Raw genomic sequence first — 24,896 nt, forward strand, 5'->3', positions numbered from 1 at the left:
ACAATGTATTTTGGGGTGTCATTTTTTGCTGTGTACATGCTAGGTGTTAGAAATAGCTTATAAATTGACAACTTTGTGGGAAAAAAAAGAAAAAAAATGTCTTCATTTTCCCAAGAATTGTGGGAAAAAAATATAACTTCAAAAAACTCACCATGCCTCTTACTAAATACCTTGGACTGTCTACTTTACAAAAAGGGGTCATTTGGGGGGGGGGGGGTATTTGTACTGTCCTGACATTTCAGGGCCTCAAGAAGGGAGATAGGCCGTCAGTACATCTGGTGTGATCAATTTTCAGTAATTGGTACCATAGCTTGTAGACTCAATAACTTTCACACAGACTAAATAATATACACTAATTTGGGTTAATTTTACCAGAGATATGTAGCAGTATAAATTGTGGCCCAAATGTATGAAGAAAAATAAATTTTTTGCAAAATTTTATAATAGAAACTAAAAAAAGTGTTTTTTTTTTAAATGTTGCTCTTTTTTTGCTTATATCACGAAAAAAAAAAACCCCAGTTGTGATCAAATACTACCAAAAGAAAGCTCTATTTGTGTGGAAAAAAATGCTAAAAATTTTGTTTGGTTACAGTGTAGCATGACTGAGCAAATGTCATTCAAAGTGTGAGAGCGCTGAAAGCTGAAAATTGGTCTGGGCAGGAAGGGGGTCTAACTTCTCTGTATGGAAGTGGTTAACTTCTATAGTCAGGAAGATGCTGGAGAGTTTAATAAAAGACCACGTGAGATGAGGTCTTGCTGGAAAAAAATATTTTAAGCAATAGACAGCATGGATTCATTAAAGACAGAAGATGTCAAACAAACCTGATTTCTTTTTATGAGAAGGTAAGTAAAACCTTGGACAGAGGGGTGGCTGTGGATGTAGTATACTTGGATTTTGCAAAAGCTTTTGACACAGTTCCCTACACACAACTAAGGTAAAGACTACAGGCTTGAAAAGATCAGTTTGTAAATGTATAGAAAACTGGCTAAAAGACTGAATTCAGAGAGTAGTGGTTAAAGTGGTTGTTAACTAAGTATTGTATAGGCATGACATCCCCTCTGTTATTTAACACTATGTGTGCCTGTGCTGTATTAAAAAAAAAATGCAGAGTATACCACATATCAGAGCGTCTCCCAGTGATCATGTGACTCCACGGTTCCCTCCTCTGCCTGGCTGAGAGCTATAGCAGGGGGGGCAGAGCACTGCCACTGACATCACCCGGGGATGAAAGAGATCTAAAGAGGCACGTGAGCGCCGGGAGACGCTCTGATATAAAGTATAATCGGCATCTTTTTTATATACAGCACATGCACAGGGACACATAGCGTTATATAACAGAGGGAATTGCATGCTATACTATAGATTTGAGAGCAGCAGAAGGGGAGGATCGTGTAGTGGATGGAGTTGACAGGCAGGGAGGGGAGGGGAAAGGAGGACATAGGAGAGCACAGAGGAGAGCTGTGGATGATGGACGCATGTAAACTGACCACAGTGTCAGGGCTTAGCAGCCATGATAAACTGTGATCAGTTTACAGGGAGGAGGGCAGAACCAGGCGGGATCAGGCAGGTACTTCAGGTGATAAGGGGGGGGGGGGTCAAATTACAGTTAAGCACTGCTGTATAACATGCTTTAAGGGAACAGGATCCATCATTTTTTTTTTTGTTTAGGGGAACAAACACTTTATTGATTTATTCTCTGATAGGTCTAAGGTTATCTATGCTGTACCCCAAGGTTCAGTGTTGGGAACCTTACATTTTAATATCTTTATAAATTATATAGGGTCTGGGATTAAAAGTACCATTTCAGTATTTGCAGATGACACCAAGCTATGCAGTGAAATGTCCTTACAGGATGTCTCCAACTTACAAGCTGACCTCAATGCACTGTTTAATTGGGCAACTATGTGAGAAATGAGGTTTAATGTTGATGAATGTAAAGTTATGCACTTGTGGGCTAAGAATATGCATGCATCATACATAATAGGGGGAGTACAACTTGGGAATACATAGTGGAGAAGGATCTGGGGGTTTTGATAGATCATAAGCTTAACCACTTGCCTACAGTGCACTTTCACCCCCTTCCTGCCCAGACTGATTTTCAGCTTTCAGCGCTTTCACACTTTTAATGACAATTACTCAGTCATGCAACACTGTACCCATAAAAAAATTGTGTCCTTTTTTTCACACAAATAGAGCTTTCTTTTGATGGTATTTAATCACTACTAGTTTTTTTATTTTTTGTGCTATAAATAAAAAAAGACTGAAAATATTGTGAAAAAACGCATTTTTCTTTGTTTCTGTCATAAAATTTAGCAAATGAGTAATTTTTCTTCACAAATTTTGGCCAAAAATTATACTGCTACTTATCTTTGGTAAAAATAACCCAAATAAGTATATATTATTTGGTCTTTGTGAAAGTTATAGAGTCCACAAGTTATGGTGCTAATCATTGAAAATTTATCACACTTGATCACACCTGATGTACTGAAGGCCTATCTCATTTCTTGAGACACTAAAAAGTCAGGAAAGTACAAATACCCCCCAAATGACCCCTTTTTGGAAATTAGACATTCCAAGGTATTTAATAAGGGGCATGGTGAATTTTTTGAAGTTGTAATTTTTTCCCACAACTCTTTGCAAAATGAAGATTTTTTTTTTTTTTTACAAATTGACGTATTAACAGGTTATTTCTCTCACACAGCATATGTATACTTGCAACTACACCCCAAAACACATTCTACTACTCCTCCTGAGTATGGCGATACCACATGTGTGAGACTTTTTCACAGCCTGGCCACATACAGAGGCCTAACATCCAAGTAGCACCGTCCGGCATTTTAGGAGCACAAATTACACATATAATTTCCTGACAACCTATCGCACTTTTGAAGGCCCTGGAGCACCAGGACAATGGAAACCCCCATAAAATGACCCCATTTTGGAAAGCAAACAGCCCAACGTATAATTTTTGAGGCATAATGAGTCTTTTGAACGTGTCATTTTTTTCCACAAGTTTTTGGAAACTGTGGAAAGAAAATGAAAACACTTTTTTTTTTACACAAAGCTGTCTATTTATGCAATATTTCTAACACATAGCATGTACATAGCAAAAATTGCACCCCAAAATACATTCTGCTATCCCTTCTGAGTATGGCGATACCACATGTGTAACACTTTTACACAGCCTAGCCACATACAGAGGCCTAACATGCAAGTAGCCCTTTTCACAAAGTTGTCCATTTATCCACTTTAAGACTGGGCCTATTTTTGACACTTGGCGTTTACAAGCTAAAATAATTTTTTTTTGCTAGAAAACTACTTAGAACCCCCAAACATTATATATTTTTTTTAGCGGAGACCCTAGAGAATAAAATGGAGATCATTGCAATATTTTTTATCACACCATATTTGCGCAGCAGTCTTCCAAATGCAATTTTTTTGAAAAAAATTCACTTTTTTGAACTAAAAAAATAAAAAAACAGTAAATTTAGCCCAATTTTTTTCCATAATGTGAAAGATAATGTTACGCCGAGTAATTAGATACCCAACATGTCATGCTTCAAAATTGCGCATGCTCACAGAATGGCGCAAAACATTGGTACTTAAAAATCCCCATAGGCAACATTTTAAAAGTTTCTGCAGGTTACCAGCTTAGAGTTACAGAGGAGGTCTAGGGCTCAAATTATTGCTCTCGTTCTAACGATCACGGAAATACCTCACATATATGGTTTGAACACCGTTTACATATGTGGGCGGGACTTGCGTATGCATTTGCTTCTGCGCGCGAGCTAACGGGGACAGGGCACTTTAATTTTTTTTTTTTCCTATTTATTTTATTTATTATTTTTTTATTTTTACACAGTTTAAAAAAAAAAAATGTTTTGATCATTTTTATTCCTATTACAAGGAATGTAAACATCCCTTGTAATAGAAATTGGCATGACAGGTCCTCTTTATTGTGAGATCTGGGGTCAAAAAGACCTCACAACTACACTAAAAAAGAAAAAAAAAAAAAAGTGTTGAAAAAGGAAAAAAAAAAACAAAAAAAAAACGGCCCTTTAAACCGGTTGCTATGCAACGACTTTTGACGTAGCTCCGGTCCTCCAAGACCATAGAGTCGAGTGAGGGCCATCTTGCCCTCACTCGACTTCCTGTCTCTGAGGATCCGGGACCGGATAGTTTTCCCCGCTGCCAGCGGGTCCGGTAAGCTGGGAAAACGTCTGGGACACGGCGGGAGGGGGGGGTGCGAATCCGCCACTGGGACCACCCTTATCTGAAAGCCGACCGCCCGCCGTTTAAAAAAATTTCGGGGTTATGGCAGCTATCTGCTGCCATAACCCCAGTATTTAGCTTTTAATGGCTGACGCATATAGTCGTTAGGCGGTCGGTAAGTGGTTGCATGTATATGGCAAACAGGTGACGATGACTGATGGGGTGACAGGTGACGATGACTGATGGGGTGACAGGTGACGATGACTGATGGGGTGACAGGTGACAATGACTGATGGGGTGACAGGTGACAATGACTGATGGGGTGACAGGTGACGATGATTTATGAGGTGACAGATGACGATGATTGATGAGGTGACAAGTGACGATGATTGATGGGGTGACAGATGACAATCACTGACGGGGTGACAAGTGACGATGATTGATGGGGTGACAAGTGACGATCACTGATGGGGTGACAAGTGACGATGATTGATAGGGTGACAGATGACGATGACTGATGGGGTGACAGGTGACGATGATTGATGGGGTGACAGGTGACGGGCGATGGTCACGGATGGGTGACAGGTGACGGGCGATGGTGCACGGCGGTACTGATGGCAGTCTCTGGTGACAGGTGAACTTTAGGCTACGTTCACATGTGAGCGTAGTGATCGCGGGCAGAATCACTGCGATTCTGCCCGCGATCCAGAAATCATTGCAAATCGCGGGACGCCTGTGCGTTGCCCGTGATTTGCAATAGCACCCCAAACGCTGTGCGATGTTGCAGCAATTTCCGCCTGCTGAATCGCGGTAACATCGCGTAAACAACGCATGATGCCCCATAGAAACTCTTGTACTTTTTTTGGGCGTCATGCGATGTTTGCGCGATGTTACCGCGATTCAGCAGGCGGAAATGGCGGCAACATCGCACAGCATTTGGGGTGCTATTGCAAATCACGGGCAATGCACAGGCGTCCCGCGATTTGCAATGATTTCCGGATCGCGGGCAGAATCGCTGTGATTCTGCCTGCGATCGCTACGCTCACATGTGAACGTTATGGGTGTCAATTTCTGGGCACTGATGAGGTGACTGTTGGGTGACAATTGCAATTAGTGGGGGGGCTAAGGACTGTGTGGGGACATTTATTTTTGTGATTTTACTTTGTGACAGGTACACAGAGCAGTAACTCACTGTTTCTAGCTCTGCTCTCCTCACACTGGAAATTGTGTGAGGGGAGAAGAGCTAATAACAGTGAGTTACTGCTCTGTGTTTACATTTTGTGATCGGCTGTGAATGGATTCACAGCCGATCACATAGTAAACAGTCACTGTCAGTGACTGTTTACTACCGCTGGTGACTAGCTGTGTTCCTAGGGAACACAGAGCCACCGACATGACCGCGCTGCGTGCTCCCGATCGCGCATGCACGGTCATCTTGTGGACTCCTCTATTGTGATCGGCTGTGTCATTGGAACACAGCCGATCACGTGGGAAACAGCCATGCCCATTGCAGGGCGGCGCGCACACGATCGCGCGCCTGCCCTGCTGAATGGGCCACCGTCATATGACGGCGGCCCAGAACAATGTTCGCACCGCTCCGCCGTAATATGACGGCGGGCGGGCGGCAACTGGTTAATCACTTATGGACCAGAAGGTTTTCCCCCTTAATGACTAGGCCGGTTTTTGTAATTTGGCACTGCGTGACTTTAACTGGCAATTGCACATGCAATGCTGTACCCAAACAAAATTTATGTCCTTTGTTCCCACAAATAGAGCTTTCTTTTGGTGATATTTGATCACCTCTGCGGTTTTTATTTTTTGCGATTATAATAAAAAAAGACTGAAAATTGTGAGAAAAAATTACATTTCTCTTTCATTTATTGATGGACTCAGCTCCTGTAATTTTTGACCATTGGGTTATACTGCCCCCTACAGGAGTAGGACACTAGGCAGAAAAAAAAATTCTGGCTACACCTATGGCCAGTCCTAGGGGGGTATACTCCCCCTCTCTGCTATAGTCACTCAGTTTTTTTCTGCCTAATCAGGAGTACGGACCTAGTTCCTTGCTGGGATCTTTGGTCCTGGCAACATTTTTTAGATAGGCAATTTGTTCCTCCTGGATTTTTTCTGTAAGATCTACTATCAACTGCCGAACTGGGCAATGGGCTGGATAATCTAGATCCAGTGGTCACCCCAGTCTGGTCAGTGAGCTCGCGCAGGCTTAGCTCCGCACTAGGTCGGCCACGACCTAGAGCGGGGGCTGGCCCTGCGAGTTAAACATCTCGAGAGGTTGCATACGACCTGGCCTCGGCCTGAGTCACAGCGTTCCTCCTGGCCGACAGCCCCCCATTTCAATGGAGAGGAGGATCTGCCTTGAGTGGTGCCCACCTGGTTCCTGGTATGGTGAGTAGCTGTTCCCCCTCCACCCCTGGATTGTTTTGGGGTGAACGTGGGCCCCTCCTTGGGACGGTCGGGTTGCTGGGTTCCCTCCTTCCCGAAGGCACCCCCCCTTGCCAAGTCCCTCATCCTGCCCCCCTTCCATATACACTGGGAATGTATCACAGTGGAGCCCCGTGGGTGGCGATTTCGGCAGTGGGAGCCCCTCCTTATCCCCTGGTGCTGACTCCTGGATCATTTAGCTTCCTGATCGCTGCACAGGTAGTTCAGAATCTCCTGGTGATTGCAGGTGCCTGTGTCGTGGGTGGGGATTCTGGTGGGGTCCTCTCCCTCTCTGCCGAGGATTGCTCTGTGCCTTGTGCTTGGCGACTGGGTGGTGCTCCCAGCGCGGTGGGGGTTGTCCCTTAGCAGTGTGTTACACCTTTTTGTGGGATCCCTCTGGTGACTCATAGTCTTTGGAGCTAGTTTCCCCACCTGATTCCCCTCTCTGAGGCTGCAGGGCCCTCCAGGTCCCAACCATCCATCCATGCAGTGACAGTGGTGCTGGAGTCCCTTGTGTCCCGGGTGGAGGTGGCTTGTGAGCTATGGGCTCGCAAAAAGCTCTCCCACCTTCCCCTGTTTCATCTGTCTCATCAGATCTTGAATCTGATTCGGCCGCCGCAGACGTGGGTCACCATGCTGGGTTTGCGACCACGCGGCTGGAATCCTCTGATAGTGAGGATGATTACTCCACGTCTGCGACCGCGCACGAAAAAGCGCTGGTAGATGCACTGATTGTATCTGTGCGTGAGACACAGGACACAGCTGAAGCTGCGACAAAGGTGCAGGTACCCTTTGGCACTCACAAGCCATCCTGATTGGCAAAGGTATATCCTTTCCCCGCCTATTTTGACAGAATTGTCGCAAAAGAGTGGAGACGACTAAAGCATCCTTGTGGGGTTCCTAAGCGCTTTACTAGGGGCTACCCCTATGAGGAGTCCCTCCTTAAGAAGTGGACTGTGCTACTGGTGGTGGACCCTCCAGTTTCCAGATTAAACAAGGCAACCATAATTCCAGTGAAAGAGTCCCGGCTTTTAAGGATCCAGCTGACCGGAAGGCGGAGGCTGTGGCCCGCATTATGTACACCTTAGCTGGTTCGGCAATGAGGCTGGTATTTACAATTGCCCTGGTGTCGTAAACTCTGACCGAGTGGGCTAAGCTCCTACGCCGTGACCTGGAGGCAGAACAGCTCCCTCCTGCCTTTGCTGAGCTGACAGTCCAGCTGGTTCAGGGGCTTGAGTTTATCTGTGACTCCTCTTTGGATGTGGCTCCCCTCATGGCTCACCTCTCTGTTTGGTCGGTGGCCCTTTGGCGTTTCTTTTTGCTCAAATGCTGGTCTGCGGACCAGACTTCTAAAAAGGCCTTGACTGATCTTCCTTTTAAAGGAGATCGTCTGTTTGGAGCTACCATGGATGACATCATTAAAGGTCTTTCCAGGCGGAAGAGTACCTTTCTTTCGAAGGATACTATGGGCAAGGAACCTCGTCATAGACGTGGACCTTCCTTCTTGGCTCATAAGAAGTTTTTTTGTCCCTCAGGGTCGACTGACAAGGGCTCAAAGTCTTTCAGGGACTCCTCTGGCGGATCCAAACGTACCTAATCTGGCAAGCTGAGAGCGGGCTTCTCCAGACCCGCGGACAAGACTCCTTCTGCATGAAGGTGCGCCTTCACCAGTATCGGGGGTGGGGGGACGTCTTCACTGGTTTCCGCACCCATAGACTTCCCTGGTGCAAGACAAGTGGCTCCATGAAGTAATTAGATCCAAAACAAGATCGAGTTTTGCTCTTGTCCCCCCGGCAAGGTTTTTCTCCTTCCAACTTGCGCCTGTCCCCAGACTGGTTACAGGGTCTGTATGGGGCGGTACAAGACCTGTTCCTTCAAGAGGTGATTGTCCCGGCTCCGACTTTGGAAAATTTTCAGGGTTTTTACTCAAACCTGTTCACAGTCCCCAGGAAGGAAGGCAAGGTGCGTCCAATCCTGGACCTCAAGGCGCTAAACTGCTTTGTGCAGGTACAGAAGTTCAGAATAGAGCCCATTCAAACAATGGTGGCATCCCTGTGTCAGGGGGATTTCCTCACTCCTATAGATATCAAGGATGCCTATCTTCAAATTCCAATACGTGCCAGTCACCAGCATTTTATTCGCTTTGCTGTGGGAGAGGAGCATTATCAGTTTGTGGCGTTACTCTTTGGTCTCGCCTCCGCTCCTCGGGTCTTCACAAAAGTGTTGGGTTCCAGTGCTAGCCTTGCTGTGCCAGTAGGGGGTTGCAGTACTGGGCTACTTGGACAATCTCCTCCTGCGAGCAGTGTCTACCTCTGCTCTGATGGAGAACCTGGAGATCACAATACGAACTCTGCGGGAGTTGGGCGGAAATCTGAATTTCCAGAAGTCTGCCCTGGTTCCGTCCACGAAGCTGGATTATTTGGCCCTGACTATGGACTCGGCCAATAGCGAGAGTGCTCCTTTCTCTGGACAAACTCGAGGCCTCACTTTCGAGGTGGTTCCGTTTGCACAGTTCCATACATGGTCCCTGCAAAGGGAGATTCTGACCAAATGGGATAAGACTCCGCAGTCTCTGGACAATCAGATGCGGCTGAGTCGGGGAACAAAGGAGACCCTGATATGGTGGCTTTTCTCTCCAGTGCTTCGGCTGGGAAAATCCTTCCTCCTCTTGTATTGGACAGTGGTCACCATGGATGCAAGCCTGTCTGACTGGGGAGGCATCCTCGGCAAGCGTTCTGCTCAGGGGGTCTGGACGATGGAAGAGTCCTGACTACCAATCAATGTCCTGGAACTCAGAGCGATCAGACTGTGTATGGATCAATGGACAGATCGTCTTCAGGGATTCCCAGTGCGCATTCAATCAGACAATGCCATGGCCGTGGCTTATGTCAATCACCAAGGGGACACAAGAAGTGGAGGTAGCCGACATTCTAAGGTGGGCAGAATGGTTCGTTTTAGCCCTCTCCGCCATACACATTCCCGGGGTGGAAAACTGGCAGGCAGATTATCTCAGTCGGCAGGCATTTGACCAAGGGGAGTGGTCCCTTCTTCCGGAGGTGTTTCATCAGCTGTGTCTCCGGTGGGGCACCCCCAAGGGGGATCTGTTGGCGTCTCAGCTCAACAGAAAGGTGCAGAGATTTGTGGCTCGGCCAAGGGATCCTCTGGCAGACACGCTGGAAGCCCTGTGGGGTCAGTATCGTCTGATCTACATCTTCCCTTCTCTCAAGCTTCTGCCCAGACTCCTACACAGGATCGAGGCAGAAGGGATTGCAGTCATCTTAGTGGCACCTGACTGGTCTTGCTGGGCCTGGTATGCTGATCTAGTGCGGCTGGTCGACGACGTTCCTTGGAAGCTTCCTCTCAGGGAGGATCTGCTGTCCCAAGGACTGATCTTCCATCCTGCTTTACAGTCACTGGCTTTGACGACATGACTGTTGAATGCCAGGTGCTAAAGGATAAAGGTTTGTCTGGGTAGGTGATTCCTACGTTGTAAAAAGCTAGGAAATCTACCTCTAGGAAGATCTACCATCGTACGTGGAAGACATATATTGCGTGGTGTGAGTCTCTTTGGGTTCATCCTCGCTCCTTCTCAGTGACTCGTATCTTAACCTTCCTTCAATGGGGGGTTTAACAGAATTTGGCCTTGAGTACCATCAAGGGCCAGGTCTTAGCCTTGGCGGTCTTTTTCCAACCACCCTTGGCCACACACTCCCTGGTGCGTACCTTTTTTCAGGGTGATCCGACATTTGTTTCCTCCAGTGTGGGCTCCTTTGCCACCTTGGAATCTTAATTTGGTGCTCTTAGCTCTACAGAAGCCTCCCTTTGAAAATATTCGGGAGATTCCCCTGCTTACGCTGTCCCAGAAGGTGGCCTTTTTGGTGGCTATCACTTCTGCGCGCAGGGTGTCGGAACTGGCGACATTATCTTGTCACTCACCTTATTTGGTAATTCACAAAGATAAGGTGGTGCTTCACCCCTGCCCATCATTCCTTCCTAAGTTGGTCTCTGACTTTCAATTGAATGAAGACATTGTTTTGGCTTCTCTGTGTCCCAGGCCTAAATATTCGAAGGAAATTGCCTTTCATGCCTTGGATGTGTTTTGGGCAATTAGGGTGTACCTGGCAGCTATGGAGTCTTTCAGGAAGTTAGACTCTCTATTTGTGCTCACGGATGGACATCGCAAAGGGTTGTCCGCTTCCTCTTCGACCATTTTCAGATGGATCAGACAGAAGGTGGTTCAGTATAACAAAGAAAATAGATGCTCCTGCTCTTGAGGGCTTATTTATGCGACTTGGGTATTGTTGTCGTCCTGCTGTGCTGCCACTCATAAAGGGTCGGGGAAACCTCAAAGAAAAGAAAAAATGCAGAGGGTGCAGCTGCCTAGTGCATTACCTTTAAAACTATGTATTGTTTAAAAAATGTATGTACATCATACTCACAAAAAAGGATAAATAATAGGCACAAAGTACGATGATAAGTTCACCAAAAAAAGTCCACAGGGCGTAGTTCCCTGGTAGAGACCATGATAAGATGTAGACTTCTAAATACAGCTTATGCATTTCGGGGATGTTCCCCCTTTCTCAGAGCCCGGGGGGCAGTATAACCCAATGTGTCCATCAATGAACATCAGAGAAATGGATTTTACGGTAAGTCAAAAATCCCTTTTGTCCACTTTTTTTTTATAGAAAATATCCAATTAACTCAGTTTTTTGTCACACATTTAGGCCAAAATGTAAAAAAAATTTCAATAAGCATATATTTATTGGTTTGCGCAAAAGTTATGGCGTCTACAAACTATGGTGTATGCGCTTGAATTTACGTAGCTTTTACTTTCTGACTGCCTATCTCATTTCTTGAAGTGCTAAAATGGCAGGGCAGTTCAACCCCCCCCCCCCCCCCAATTTACACCTTTTTGGAAATTTCCCCCCAAGGAATTTCCTAAGAGGCATGTTGAGCCTATTGAATATCTAATATGTTGTTTTTTTTTTTTTTTTACACAAAGTTGTCATTGAAATGATATATTGCTCATGCATGATATTGGTATATGTGGAATTACACCCCAAAAATACATTCTGCTGCTTCTCCTGAGTATGGGGATGATCCATGTGTGGGACTTTTTGGCAGTCCACCCACGTACCGGACCCGAAATCCAATCACTGCCTTCAGGCTTTCTAAGGGCGTAAATTGTCGATTTCACTCCTCACTATCCATCACAGCCATTAAATGCCAAGATAGCACAAAATCCCCCAAATGACCCCTTTTCGGAAAGTAGACACCCTAAGCTCTTTGCTGAGAGGCATGTTGAGTCCATGGAATATTTTATATTTTGCCACAAGTGTTGGGAAAATTACATTTTTATTTTTTTTTATACAAAGTTGTCATTTAAATGATATATTGCTCAAACATGCCATGGATATATGTGAAATGACACCCCAAAATACATTCTGCTGCTTCTTCTGAGTACAGAGATAGCACATGTGTAGTCTAGCCATGTACAGGACCACGAAAACCAATCACTGCCTTCAGACTTTCTAAGGGCGTAAATTGTTGATTTGATTTTTACAGTATAACAGTATATTATAAAGTAACAGTAAGAGTAGAAAGGTAGAGTAAGAACAGAAAATTAAAAATACAACTATTTTTGGCTTTTTTAATTTTTAAAAAAATGTTTTTTTCTGTAACTTTGTTTTAAACTTTTTTTGTAACTGTGAAAAAACTAAACGTTCCAGGCTAGGGTCTCTCAAGATGCAATAGCCATCTAAGATCTTTCAAGACCCTGTGTGAAAGTGTGCCATGCTGTACCCTATACTAATACTCTACTAGTGTGTGGTAGCAACGGAAACAATCCCCAATGCAGAGACCAGGTTGGCCAGGACAGGAGGGACAAAAATAGCGGTATCCCGCCTATATCCGCGTTTTCTACAGAAATTACATCTTCTTTGGGGTGCTCTTAGGGTAGGGGTACCAGGGAGGACATCCGGAAAATGCCTCTCATGCATCCGGCTCACTGCATCTGGATTTTGAATTTGAGCCACAGGACCTTCTGGATACAGAAGGGCTGTAATGATCTCTTCCTGGAATTTTAGGAAGGATCCACTTAGTCCTGACACTTTGTATAGCCCATAAGCATTCAACAGAGCCAATTGAAATAAGTACGGTATACAGAAACTTTTTTGTACCAGCGTCTGGCCTTACGGTCAATTAAGTATGGCGCCATCATCTGGTCATTGAAGTCCACCCCTCCCATGTTAAGGTTGTATTCGTGGACACAGAGGGGCTTCTCAACACCAGTCGCCATTGCAATTTGGACTGTCGTATCTGCATGGATAGAGGATAGAACGAAAACATTTTGTGTGTCCCTCCAATTCACTGCAAGCTATTTATTGTACTTCAAGCAGGCTCTCTTCCCCCGTCTAAGTCAGGAATCTACAAGCCGTTGGGGGAAGCCCTGGCAATTAGGTCGCACGGTGCCACATGCGCCAATTCGAAAATCAAAAAAGTGACTAAAAAGTGTCACGCTTGTGTAATAATTGTCAATGTATAAATGGTACCCCTTTCCGAATAAGGGTGACCCCAAGTCCCAAACAATCTTGTTGCTGCTCCCCATGTAGTCTGGGCAGTTGGGGGGGCTCCACATTGCTATATTTTCCCTCGTAAATCTGGAAAGCAAGGCGGCCAGAAAATGTAATCAGGGACTCATCAACGCAGACAGCTTGTTGGGGTGTATACCAGGCTGCAAACTTCTGGTTGAAGTGATTTAATTTACAAGGGGCCGAATTTTGTGGAGCCGGTCATCCAGAACACGGGCATATGATAAACTGGGTCAGTAGTCCAATATGACCGCAACTCACTCTTTTTAGTAATGCCCATGAGGAGGGATAGGTTCAGAAAGGTTTTAAATTCGGAAACAGTGATAAGTTTCCATGCAAATTCTCCAGCAAGGGTCAAATTTGGAATTGCAGCGATTAATTGATCGGCATATAAATTGCTTTGGTCCACAAAAGATCTGTGAAAAACAGCTCATAAAAACCAAGGGGTCCAAAATCAGCTGTTTTCACCTGAATTCCAGGTTGGCCAGTGAATGGGGAAAGTACAGGCGCTGCAGAAGTGGTGGGCTCCCAATTAGGATTTGGAGGTGCATCAGGAAGGACACTATGGGCTCTACGGGCCTGTCTTCGAATTATTGGTGGCTGCGGGACACTACTTGTGCTAACCACCACACCAGCATGAACTGCACTTATGGGACTCGCCACGTCACCAAGTGTTCCTGCAGTGTTAGTTTGACTATGACCAGGATGTACTAGGCCACTGGTGCTTGCCAGTTCACCAGAGGTTGGAGCGGCACTAGTACTGACACTGTGCTGCATACGAGAACCCTGCAATTGTTACACCTCAGCAACAGAAGAACGGGATCGGCTACACCTGACCTTAGCAGGGACCACTACTCCGTAGTCAGAGCTATCTGTCAGGGTGCCGCTGCTCTCTACAGGTTCGAATACTAGGCCTGATTCTGACAGTGAGACTTCCCCATCACTCTCATCTGTTATGCTCAGCATCGTGTAGGCCTCTTCACTAGTGTATCTCTGTTTGGACATTTTGGCCAATACATTTATAGGTACCTAGTGTGACTCACATGTAAAAAAAAAGCACCTGGTTGTCAAGGACTGCTTGAACCGCTACCAAAAAATTTAACTGCTAGTGCTAGCAGAGATCAGGCCTGACTCTAACGCTGCTGTTCAGTGTGCTGTGTATCGAAAGTGACAGTAATCTGCTGATACTGCAGTTCTTGGGGGATGGGCAGAAGGGCTAAACACAGGTGCTGGGAAGTGCCGGGATAATCCTGCTAACGCTGCGTTTTGGGAACACTATACTAAAACATTGGGGACACTAGTATAGTTCTGATCAGATCAAAGATATTGACACCGCTTGACACCATCTGAACCAAATACGTTTATCTTGGTCTCATCAGACCCCAGGACATGGTTTCAGTAATCCATGTCCTTAGTTTGCTTGTCTTCAGCAAACTGTTTGCAGGCTTTCTTGTGCAACATCTTTAGAAGAGACTTCCTTCTGGGACGACAGCGAAGCAGACCAATTTGATGCAGTGTGCCGCATATGGTCTGAGGGCTGACAGGCTGACCCCCCACCCCTTTAACTTCTGCAGCAATGCTGACAGCACTCATACGTCTATTTCCCAAAAACAACCCCTGGATATGACGCTGAGTACGTGCACTCAACTTCTTTGGTCAACCATGGCAAGGCCTGTTCTGAGTGGAACCTGTCCTGTTAAACTGCTGTATGGTCTTGGCCACTGTGCTGCAGCTCGGTTTCAGGGTCTTGGCAATCTTATAACCTAGGCCATCTTTATGTAGAGAAACAATTCTTTTTTTCAGACCCTCAGAGAGTTCTTTGCAATGAAGTGCCATGTTGAACGTCCAGTGACCACTATGAGAGAGTGAGAGCGATAACACCAAATTGAACACACCTGCTTCCCATTCACACCTGAGACCTTGTAACACTAAAGAGTCACATGACACCAGGGAAGGAAAATGGCTAATTGGGCCCAATTTGGACATTTTCACTTAGGGGTGTACTCACTTTTGTTGCCAACAGTTTAGACATTAATGGCTGTTTGTTGAGTTATTTTGAGGGGGCAGCAAATGTACACTGTTATACAAGCTGTACATTTGCTAATTTACATTGTAGTAAAGTGTAATTTCTTCAGTGTTGTCACATGAAAAGATATAACAAAATATTTACAAAAATGTGAGGGGTGCAGACTTGTATAAAGTACTCGAAATTTCTACTTGAGTAAAAGTACAAGTGCTCGATCAAAAAGTGACTTGAGTAGAAGTGGAAGTGCTCGCAGAAAAAGTTACTTAAGTAGAAGTACTAAAGTATTCAACATTTTTTTTACTTAAGTATTGCAAGTAGTTTTTTCAAAAAATTTGCTACTTAAGTACTAAAAGTAAAAAGTACCAGTAGTTTTGAAAAAAAAATTCTACTCAAGTACTGAAAGTAGAAGTAGAAGTACTGTGTTATGTAGTTATTAAAGAAAGAAGTCAAAAGTTTGAACATCATATTGTTTTTTATTATTTCAAATTATTTATTCAAATGATTAACCTGTGTTTTTTTATCAGTTTCTTGATGCACTTTAAGCGCTGTAGCACCATTTGTTTGTTTCATATTTTCTCTTTATTGGAAAGATTTGGTATAGCAGCTTTTATTATACACAGCCTTTATTTTCGTATGCGCTGATTTACAAATGACATTATACACATTTTTTTGAGCTTTATGCAACCTGCCATCTACTGTTCTGGCAGCGGTAATTTTTTTAAAAGTAACTAGTAACTATGCAGCACAAAAAAAAAATACTTGAGTAGAAGTATTGAAATCATCGAAAAAATGTAGTGAAGTAAAAGTAGAAGTAGGAGAAAAAAATTCTACTCTAGGAAAGTACAGATACCGCATTTCGGTACTTAAGTACAGTACTTAAGTAGTTCTACTTCGTTACTATACATCTCTGGAGGGGTGTACTCACTTTTGTTAGATACTGTATACATATATATCCCTCTGGGGTTATGCGCTGCTCTGCAGTTTCCCCTGCCCCTTGCTTTTTGTTTCTGTCCTTAGGTGACGGGTAACGTCTTTCTACTGAGAGTTGGTTTCTGGATTTTTGCCTCCATATTCTACCTGGAAAGAATCTTTATTACATCCTGACTACCCGTTGACACTGTGGCACTCTTGCAGATTCCAGATTGGCACCTCTTGGGAATTGCCTCAGGAACCATACTTTGACCCCACCGCATTGAAGATGCAGGGTTTGCCTATAATGTTGCTGCAGGTACTGGACTCTGCATTTGATGCTCACCCTTGGTACAGCAGTACAGCATGGTGCAGTTAGCCGCAGGGTGCTATACAGGTCCAGTGCCATGGTCCACCTGTCTGGTGGAGCCCTGTGCCCGACAACCCTCTCTAGTAAGGAGGGCTATGCTCTCTAAAAGAAGAACCGAGTAGGGGCTGAGCCCCTTCCCTCACATGGGAACTCTCCCTAGCAAGGGTTCAAGTAAGGGTAGCTATCCCCTCTTCCTTATGGGGTAGTCTCTTGATCCTGGTTGGAAAGAGAGCTGGGTTTAGATCGCTCCAGGTGGGCAGAAATCACCACAATATCATTCTGCTGTATCTCTGGGTGCCAGCACGGTCTGTATCCGCAAATGTCACAGAGATAGAAGAGAGGAAGCAGCACTCCTGTTCAGCAGTAAAAATCTTGAATGCTTTATTGGATATAATAACAAAAATACACTAACAAAGATCCATCAAGGAAACAGCATTCAGCGCTTAGTCATATCGTGTCTTTTTGCTATTGTAGCCAATAAAGCATTCAAGATTTTTACTGCTGAACAGGATTGCCATTTCCTCTCTTCCACCTCTGGATCCTGGTCACCTGCGTTAGTGCAGAGGGATAGTTAATGTGAATCCCTATGTCAAGAGCAGTGTGTTGCACAGCTTTGCCACTGTAAATGTGTGTAGCAGCCATGAAGTGCCATGTGACAATTTTTCCTGATACATTCTATCGCAGCAGCCCTACGCCACTCTTATCCCTATCAAATACAAAGTGCAGCACTGCACTTTATATTTGATTTCATATGTACCTGGTGTCAAAGGTATAGTGTTCAGCAGCTTTTTTCTTTTTATCACGAGTGCAGATTTTTCTTCTTTATACTCTTATCCCTATGCTGGTATATTCTGATGCACTTCAACTCTTTTCTCCTTTTGCTGGTACACTCTGTCACAGCAGTCCTTTGACGAAAAGGGTCAGTTTAAGCCCCTGCTATGCTAGGCCCAACCCCCTGAGGTTGGCTTCCTGTTTCCTTTCCCATCTGTAGGCGTCTTTTTGAGCACATGCCTCCAATCAAGCTGCACGGGACAACTGTGCTGCTCCATTTCTGACCACTGGATTCAGCACAAGTTATCACTGGGTTATCCAGCAGCCTTCAGCCGTGGGACAGCTGAACCCCTTCTGCTCAACAGCATAAGTTATAAATGCTTCTTAGGGCAGATGTTGGGCAAAAGGGAAAAGGGACAAAGTGTCAGACCTGCAGAGATCCATGATAGAGTTACTCAAGGTTCCGCTGATACCTCAGGTCCCCAGAGATTCAGTCTTCCCTCCTCCAAGTCATCTCCTAACTCCTTGGGTATTACCCATCCCACTTTTTTAACTAGATAGTTTTTTTTCTTCTTTAATTGTGGAGAAGGTCTCAGTGATGGATTCCACTAGGTGCAAAGGGCGTAAGCGCCCACATTTCACGTCCCCTACCAATTCATTTTTGGATTCTTCCATCATGGATACATAACTCCTGGATTGATAATGAGGAAGGGGAATTGGAAACGTCAAGTCAGGGCTCGGATGGGTATTTGGCCATGATCCCTCCCAAACATTTAGAAACTGTTTGCGATTTTGGTGGGCACAGTACACACTTGGTTGAAGCTGGAACTGCCTCCCTCTTCTGGTATAAAGGTCACCAGTATGAAATCTCTAAAAAAACTTAAGAAGCCTGCTAAGCCATTTCTGGTGTGCATCCATATTAAACTATTTGCTCAGCTGCACCCTGTTGCAGAGGCTTATAACAAAAAAACAATGGAGGTCTCCAGCTATTTCTTGCCTCAACAAATCTCTGACCATTCCAGCTGAGGACAGCCTGGTTTTTAAGGACTCTGTGGACAAGCAAATGAAGGGCCTCTGTAAAGACTCCTTTGCCCTATCTAAATTGACTGTGCAACTGACAGTGGCCTGTATGTTCGACTGTTAGACCTTTGCAGTCAGGGCCAAGTGTATGGTGCGTGACTGTGGAATGATCCTCATAGGTCTTTCAAAAGTTAAGCTGCTCCTGGCGGTCTTTTACTACTGCTTTGACAACTTAGACAATTCTCTGTGCTAAAATTGTCATCTGGTCACTTGCAGATAGAGCACGTTCTTACTTAGCAAGAAGAAAAGGAAAGTTCCCACTATCAAGTCTGCAACTCCTGCATTTTGGAAGAGCTCCTTTCATGCTTCTTAGTCCAAGAAAAAACTTTCAACTCTGTTCTGGCACAAACCCTGGACATTCAAGCTTGCCAAACCTGCCCAGAAGGATGGGCTTACAGCAGGCAATGCGTTTCTCGGTATATATGCCCCTTTGTCAAGCCTGTCTAGTTCTGTGCATCATATAAATCCTATATTGCAGCTACAGCTATACTTGTCATTGGACAACACTAGAAACATCATAAACGAACACAGGGGTAAGGGAATTAATGGAAAACATTACTACACTGCTACCCATCAAAAGAATTATAAAACAAACAAAAAGAGAGAGAAAAATTCTAGGACCAAAATAAGTGAGCCTATAAATATTTCTGAAGAATTATAAAATGGTAAATCTTCAGGGCATATTAAATACATTTTACATTTAAATTATGCAATTTTAAAAAACAAAAATGATGATCTCTTACAAAAGCCAATCCTGCCATTCTAAATATAAGCACAGTGGGCAGGATGGATTTTTTTTTCTTTGCTAGATTGTTTCTGAAAAAAAGGAAGGCGACCTACAAATGAACAGGCTCTCTCTCTCCCCATGTGTGTGCTATCTGCACATTCACAAAACAGTGGGAACATTCTGATATTTACTATGTTACTCTATTTAAATGTATGCTGCTAGCCTGCTACATTGTAGTCCTACTGAGGAAGTTGTTGACCTTTTCCATGCGTTGACCATTTCTTCCACAAAAAAATCTTCTCCCTGAAAGGTAATGGCATAATGTGCTAGTATGTATTGCATACATTATTATTATAATTATTATTATCACATTATTTTTATCACTTTATTTTTGCGCAGCTGTTTTGTTACATATTTGAATGTATTCTGTGTTAATTATCTCACAGCAGAGTAGAGTCGCTGCTTATATCACCACTTAGTTGTGGTTTTAATAATGATTTTTTCCAAGCCCAGTTTCAAATTTTGGATTGTGTGTATGTGTGTGTGCCTCTTTCCCTTGTGTGCTCCTCAGGCTAAAACTGCAGTGCAGAATTTCTTCCTGTCATTGATTCATACTATAACTAGGTAACTGAGATTGTGGGAAGTGCTGGGAAAGTGTGTTGATTGAGGTGCTGGGTGCTGAGTCTTCTATAATTGCTTTTGTGTTAGCCTGTTAAGCCCTGACTGTTCACATGTAGCGATTTGGGATTGTGGGCCCGCCGCCACACCCAGATTCCAATCTAAATCGCATGGCAATGCTGGCAAAACACAGCATGTGTGTTTGAGTTCTATTCATTTTTAGTGACACCAAAATGTGGTGTGGTTTTGCTGTGATTGTTGAGCAATTTATAACACAGGGATCCAAAACCACACCATGTTTTGGTGCCACTAAAAATGAAAGGAACACAAACATACGTGCTGCATTTTACCAGCATTGCAGTGTGATTTGGAATTGCAGGCAGAATCACGGGGATACTGCCAGCCCATGATCCCAAATCACTACATGTGAACAGGGCCTTAATGACATTGACTAAGGCTGGGCTGAGTCTTCTATTGCTGTTGTGATACTGTTGTGTTTCCCGGGTGCACCGCATTCTAAGTATCTTCTTTTTTTCTGTATGTATGGACGGACACTGCGGTGTCTGCAAAGTACCTCTTCTCTTGTCCTGTATGCCTGTTTAACAAAAAATCAGTGTGCTCTGCTGCTTCCTTCCACAAGATGGGGCCCTTTGCGTCTGCCCAGTAAAGATCCCAAATTGCTACATGTGAAAAGTCAGGGCCTAACAAGCTAACACAACAGCAATTATAGAGGCCTCAGCCTCAATGTATTTTATAGGTACAAGGAAGCCCAGGTTTTGTTTATCCATGTCTCTTAGACCCTCCCACTCTAATGTTTTGCCACACCCACTTTTTGCTGCATAGCGCTACGCGCGCCGCAAGTCACTTCCTCCCTGTCATCTCCCTTTTTCTCGGAAGCTCAGAAGTTGTGAGGTATGTTCTCTATGTATGAACAATGCACAGTGCCGCTTCTCTTGTCTGGTATGCCAGGTTAACCAAAAAAATCAGTCAGTGCTTCCGTCCCCAAGATGGTATCCTTTGCACCTGCCCAGTAAGATTGGCTATTACAGAGCACCACCCTGTGGGCAATCCAATGGCTGAGGGGGGGCAACACAATAGCACAGCTGGGGAGATCGCTGTACTAACACAGCGAGTTTTGGTACAGTGATTTGTCAGTTTTTTTTTCCTTCAGCCCAGTAACCAGCTTTAGGCTGGACAATAGCCAACCAAACTGGGCAATGTTCATAAGAACTGAAAGAAGGCAAAACTGAATTTAGGCTCAATTCTCAAGAGGATCTGAGAAAATAGAATTAAGAATGTGATTGCTTACTATGAGCAGCACATGTTTTTTTCCTTCTTCCAGCTTTTTTTACATTTTGGCACAATTAGTTTTTTTTAAAAAGACATTTACTTAGTACCTACTTCTGAACCCCCCCCCCCCCCCCCCCCCAGAACAAACGTTTATCTACGGCCCTGGTACAGTGCTGTATGACTGTGCAATTGTCATTTAAAGTTAAAGAGTTCTGAAAGCTGAAAATTGGCCTGGACAGGAAGGGGGTAAAAGTGCCCAGTAAGCAAGTGGGTTAACATTTACATTAGTCACTTGTCCAAAGTTCAGCTTTAACGGAGATTTAAAATATCAGTATAAAAGTACAAATAAGCAACATTGTACAGTAAAAGCAGGAATTAAAATTCTCTCTGACATTATTCTTCACTTGTTCTGTTCCTGTCTGTGTGATGTCTCTCTGATCATCTGGAACATTACACCAATGAAATCAAGGAACCCCTGTGGCCTGTTGTAGTTAGTGATGATAAACAGGAACACAGTTGAACTGTAGAGAAGTATTGAGTATTTCACAGAGTATTTGAAGTTTAAAATCATGATGGTGTGGTCCTGATACACATCTAGATCTTTTGAACTGTAATGATTATAATGGCATCAAGCGCTTAAACTATCTCAGCATGAAATTGCTTTTTGTCAGTGTTCAACGCCTAGTTTATTTTTCCCTGTTTTATAACATTACAGTATGCCATCTTGTACACTATTTTTTTTTTTATACCTGTCCTTCACAGATTAAACATTCATAAGCAATGCAAGATAACTTGTATTCAGATTCTTTTGGACATTTCTGTTCCCAAGAGAAATTTCATGTGGTCCTATCCATATATAGCATAGCTAACTAGCAATTCCTCATGAGACCACTGAATTCCTCAGTGCAAATATGGATGGGCCTGTCTATTCAGCAGCAGTGTTTGTTAGCATGTTACATTTGTCTTTGTCAGGAGGAGACTTTGTCCTTCACGCTTCCACAACTGGAGGATATATTGTAATATGCATACCATGTTTTTTTTTCTAAGGCCTTTATATAATCCTGAGAATATATATATGTATACTGTATGTGTAACAATATCCTGGTTGATTCCCTTGCACAGGAGTGTCTACCACTGTCCTTTGAAGCATCTATAAAAGAGGTGACTTGGAGAGGCAGTGCTCTGCTGCCCTGGGAATACTTCCCTCCTTCAGTAGACCGATTCAATGCCTACGCTATACACGGTTCTGGCTCACAGAGAACCTATGAGTCACTTTATCCAGTACCTGAAAAGGAAATACAAGTGGGTCAGCGACCTGATTTGTAAGTGTGAAATGGCCATGTTGCCAATATTGATGTAGACAACTATTTTATTATGTGAAAGCAATGATTGATTTCTTCTTACAATGCTCTCAAGGCAAAAGGGAAACAAAGAAGGCAGCTGGAACTGAAGCATAGCTACTGTTCAGGCTTTAATTGCTGACTGGAGACATTTGACAAAGTTGTTAGCTATAGACACAATGTGTACATTGATGTTTATCGGAGGGAGGGGGTCTTTCAGGAGCAGAAATAGACAGTTGGTCTATTTTCCAAGAAACTTTTTATTCACTATGAAGTGAAACCATAGGTGGCATATTATTTAAATTGATAAGCTCTCGTAATGATTACATCCAAGCAAGGACTTTCCCTTTCTTTGCAATTGGAGAGATGTGAATTTACATATGTACCCACCTACTCTACCAACTTGTGTTGACTGACAGCACTGACATGCAGTTCAAGACAGTGCTTGGTAATATTGTCTAATAGGAGTATACTTTTTTTCTCCATTTCAATGATGCTGATTTTCCTGCCAGAGAGGCAACATAGGTCCTTTTTTATTTATTTATTTATTTTTTTTAATCCCCTTTGGTTAACTTTTAGAGACATGGTGAGAATTATCTATAATAAAATGTGTGACCAGTGTGATCAGTGTTTTCAAAGAGAGGATCATGCTGTACTTTTTTCAGGGCAGTGTGCTGCCACACAGCACACCACATTGCAACCCCACTGCAGGGCCTAAAGATGAGTAAAATGTAGTTTTAAAATATTTTAATAAAACTGAAAAAAGTAAACAATGTGATGCATCATTTACAACAAATCGGCACCCCTCCCTTCATAGCTCACACTAGCGGCCGCTAGTGCTTGCTCCTGCATTCATCCCCATGTTTAGCCTGATAAGCTCTACAGCCTATCAGTGCTGAGATGTGCAGTACATACTGTAGGCAATGTCCTCCAGACAATGCACCTGATTGGCTGCTGTGGGCACAAACTCTGCTTTTCCTTTGCTCCAACAACTATAGATGGTCCCCAATGATTCTACACTATCTAGCACATGTGTCAAATACAAGGCCCACTGGCTGAATCTAGCCCTCCAGGCCATTTCATGTGACCCTCATAACCAGGGCTTTTTTTCAGCCTGAATGTGGTGGAACCCCTCATCCCTGCACTCTGTATGTAGTGCACTCCTCAACCCTACTCACTGTACACAGCACACTCCTGAACTCTGCATTCTGTACATAGAGAACCCCTGAACTCTGCGGTGGGGTGGGGTTGAGTTTCTGCACCTATTCTCTGAGAAAAAAAGCTGTGGATAAATTTATATAGTCTTACAGATACAGCTACTATACCACATTCTATTGTAAAAAGAATAGATTCAGGGTATCTAACCGGTTAACTGAATTGAAGTGAAAATATGAGGAGTCTGAGAAGTGAAATGATTTTTATGTGCTACATATTTTTTTTTTTTTTATCTAGTCACGTGTACATTAAAAATGAAATAATAGCTGCATGAATAAGGGAATCCACTTATCAATGTATTTAACAAAATTAGAACCGTGCTTTATCTTCTTTTGTTTTGCAGTCATCGCTTGGAGTACTTTAAGCCTTTTAACTTCCATATATTGATGGGGGATGAATGGAAACAGCCTAAATCCAGCCTCTGGAAAATGTAACTTGTCTGAAGATGTGCATTTGTGCTTTAAATGTCTTCTAATTATTCAAATCATCTTTTTTTTTTTATATCGGCAGGGATAATCTCTGCATAATATATTACACTCTTGCAAGTATGTATTAAAGTTCCTTAACTGCAGAGAAACAGCCACACTAACATATCACAAGGTCTCAGACCCAAGGATGGTTTTTTTTTCTATCGGTGCTAAATCTCCTGCTTTGAAGAGACCCTGTCTCCATACTAGTAATATTACCAACAATCCTCCCATAAGATTATATTTGGAATACCTTGTTTCAGGCATTTATTCTCCCTGTAATTACTGATCTTTTTATGTTGTTGAATAAGCCTAAGGATGTTGCTTAACGCTGCCATGTTGGTTCTGACATTAGCAGCCCCAGGCAGACTCATAGCTGTCATTCAAACGATATTTGTATTCCCTCTAAGAAAAAGACAGTCACTCCCAGCGCTCAGAGGTCCACCACAGAGAGATAAGGCTGAACAGGCAACACATCCATAAATGGCCCAAATGCTTGGTGAATATAGCCCTCCTCAGTTGGGGGAATCCAATGTAAAACTACAAGAAGAACAAATGGGGAAGGCGCAAACACCTCTTGCAATACTCAAAAATGTATCAGGAAGGATAGAAAACCAATAAAAATTAATACTTCCAAAAGTACAATTAAAAAAAAGTAGACCATAAGATGCTGTGTGGTGCCAGGTGCAAGTTCTCCAACAACACTTCCTCGGAGCTCAGCTCTGAGGAAGGGGTTTCGCCCCCAAAATGCATCAGCTAGTATAGTGGAATGTTGTTGGAGCACTTGCAGCCTACACCACATGGCTTCTTTTGGTCTACATGTTCTTTTATACTGTACTTT

At 43.6% G+C, this 24,896-nt stretch overlaps 1 protein-coding gene across 1 annotated transcript in view; it reads left to right on the forward strand.

Annotated features, from left to right (window-relative positions):
- LOC309565413 (UPF0462 protein C4orf33 homolog) overlaps positions 1-24,438 on the forward strand; it is a gene marked incomplete at its 5' end in the record, with an annotated part of 101,120 nt that extends 76,682 nt beyond the window's left edge. The window contains 2 exons of the mRNA XM_082270362.1: positions 22,156-22,355; positions 23,932-24,438. Of these exons, the coding sequence (XP_082126488.1) occupies positions 22,156-22,355; positions 23,932-24,022 (291 nt within the window). The 3' untranslated portion in view covers positions 24,023-24,438. The remainder of the gene's footprint in view (positions 1-22,155; positions 22,356-23,931) is intronic.
- Positions 24,439-24,896: the final 458 nt, after the last annotated feature.

Source organism: Pelophylax lessonae, assembly GCF_965119305.1.
Source record: "Pelophylax lessonae genome assembly, chromosome: 1".
Taxonomy (NCBI): domain Eukaryota; kingdom Metazoa; phylum Chordata; class Amphibia; order Anura; family Ranidae; genus Pelophylax; species Pelophylax lessonae.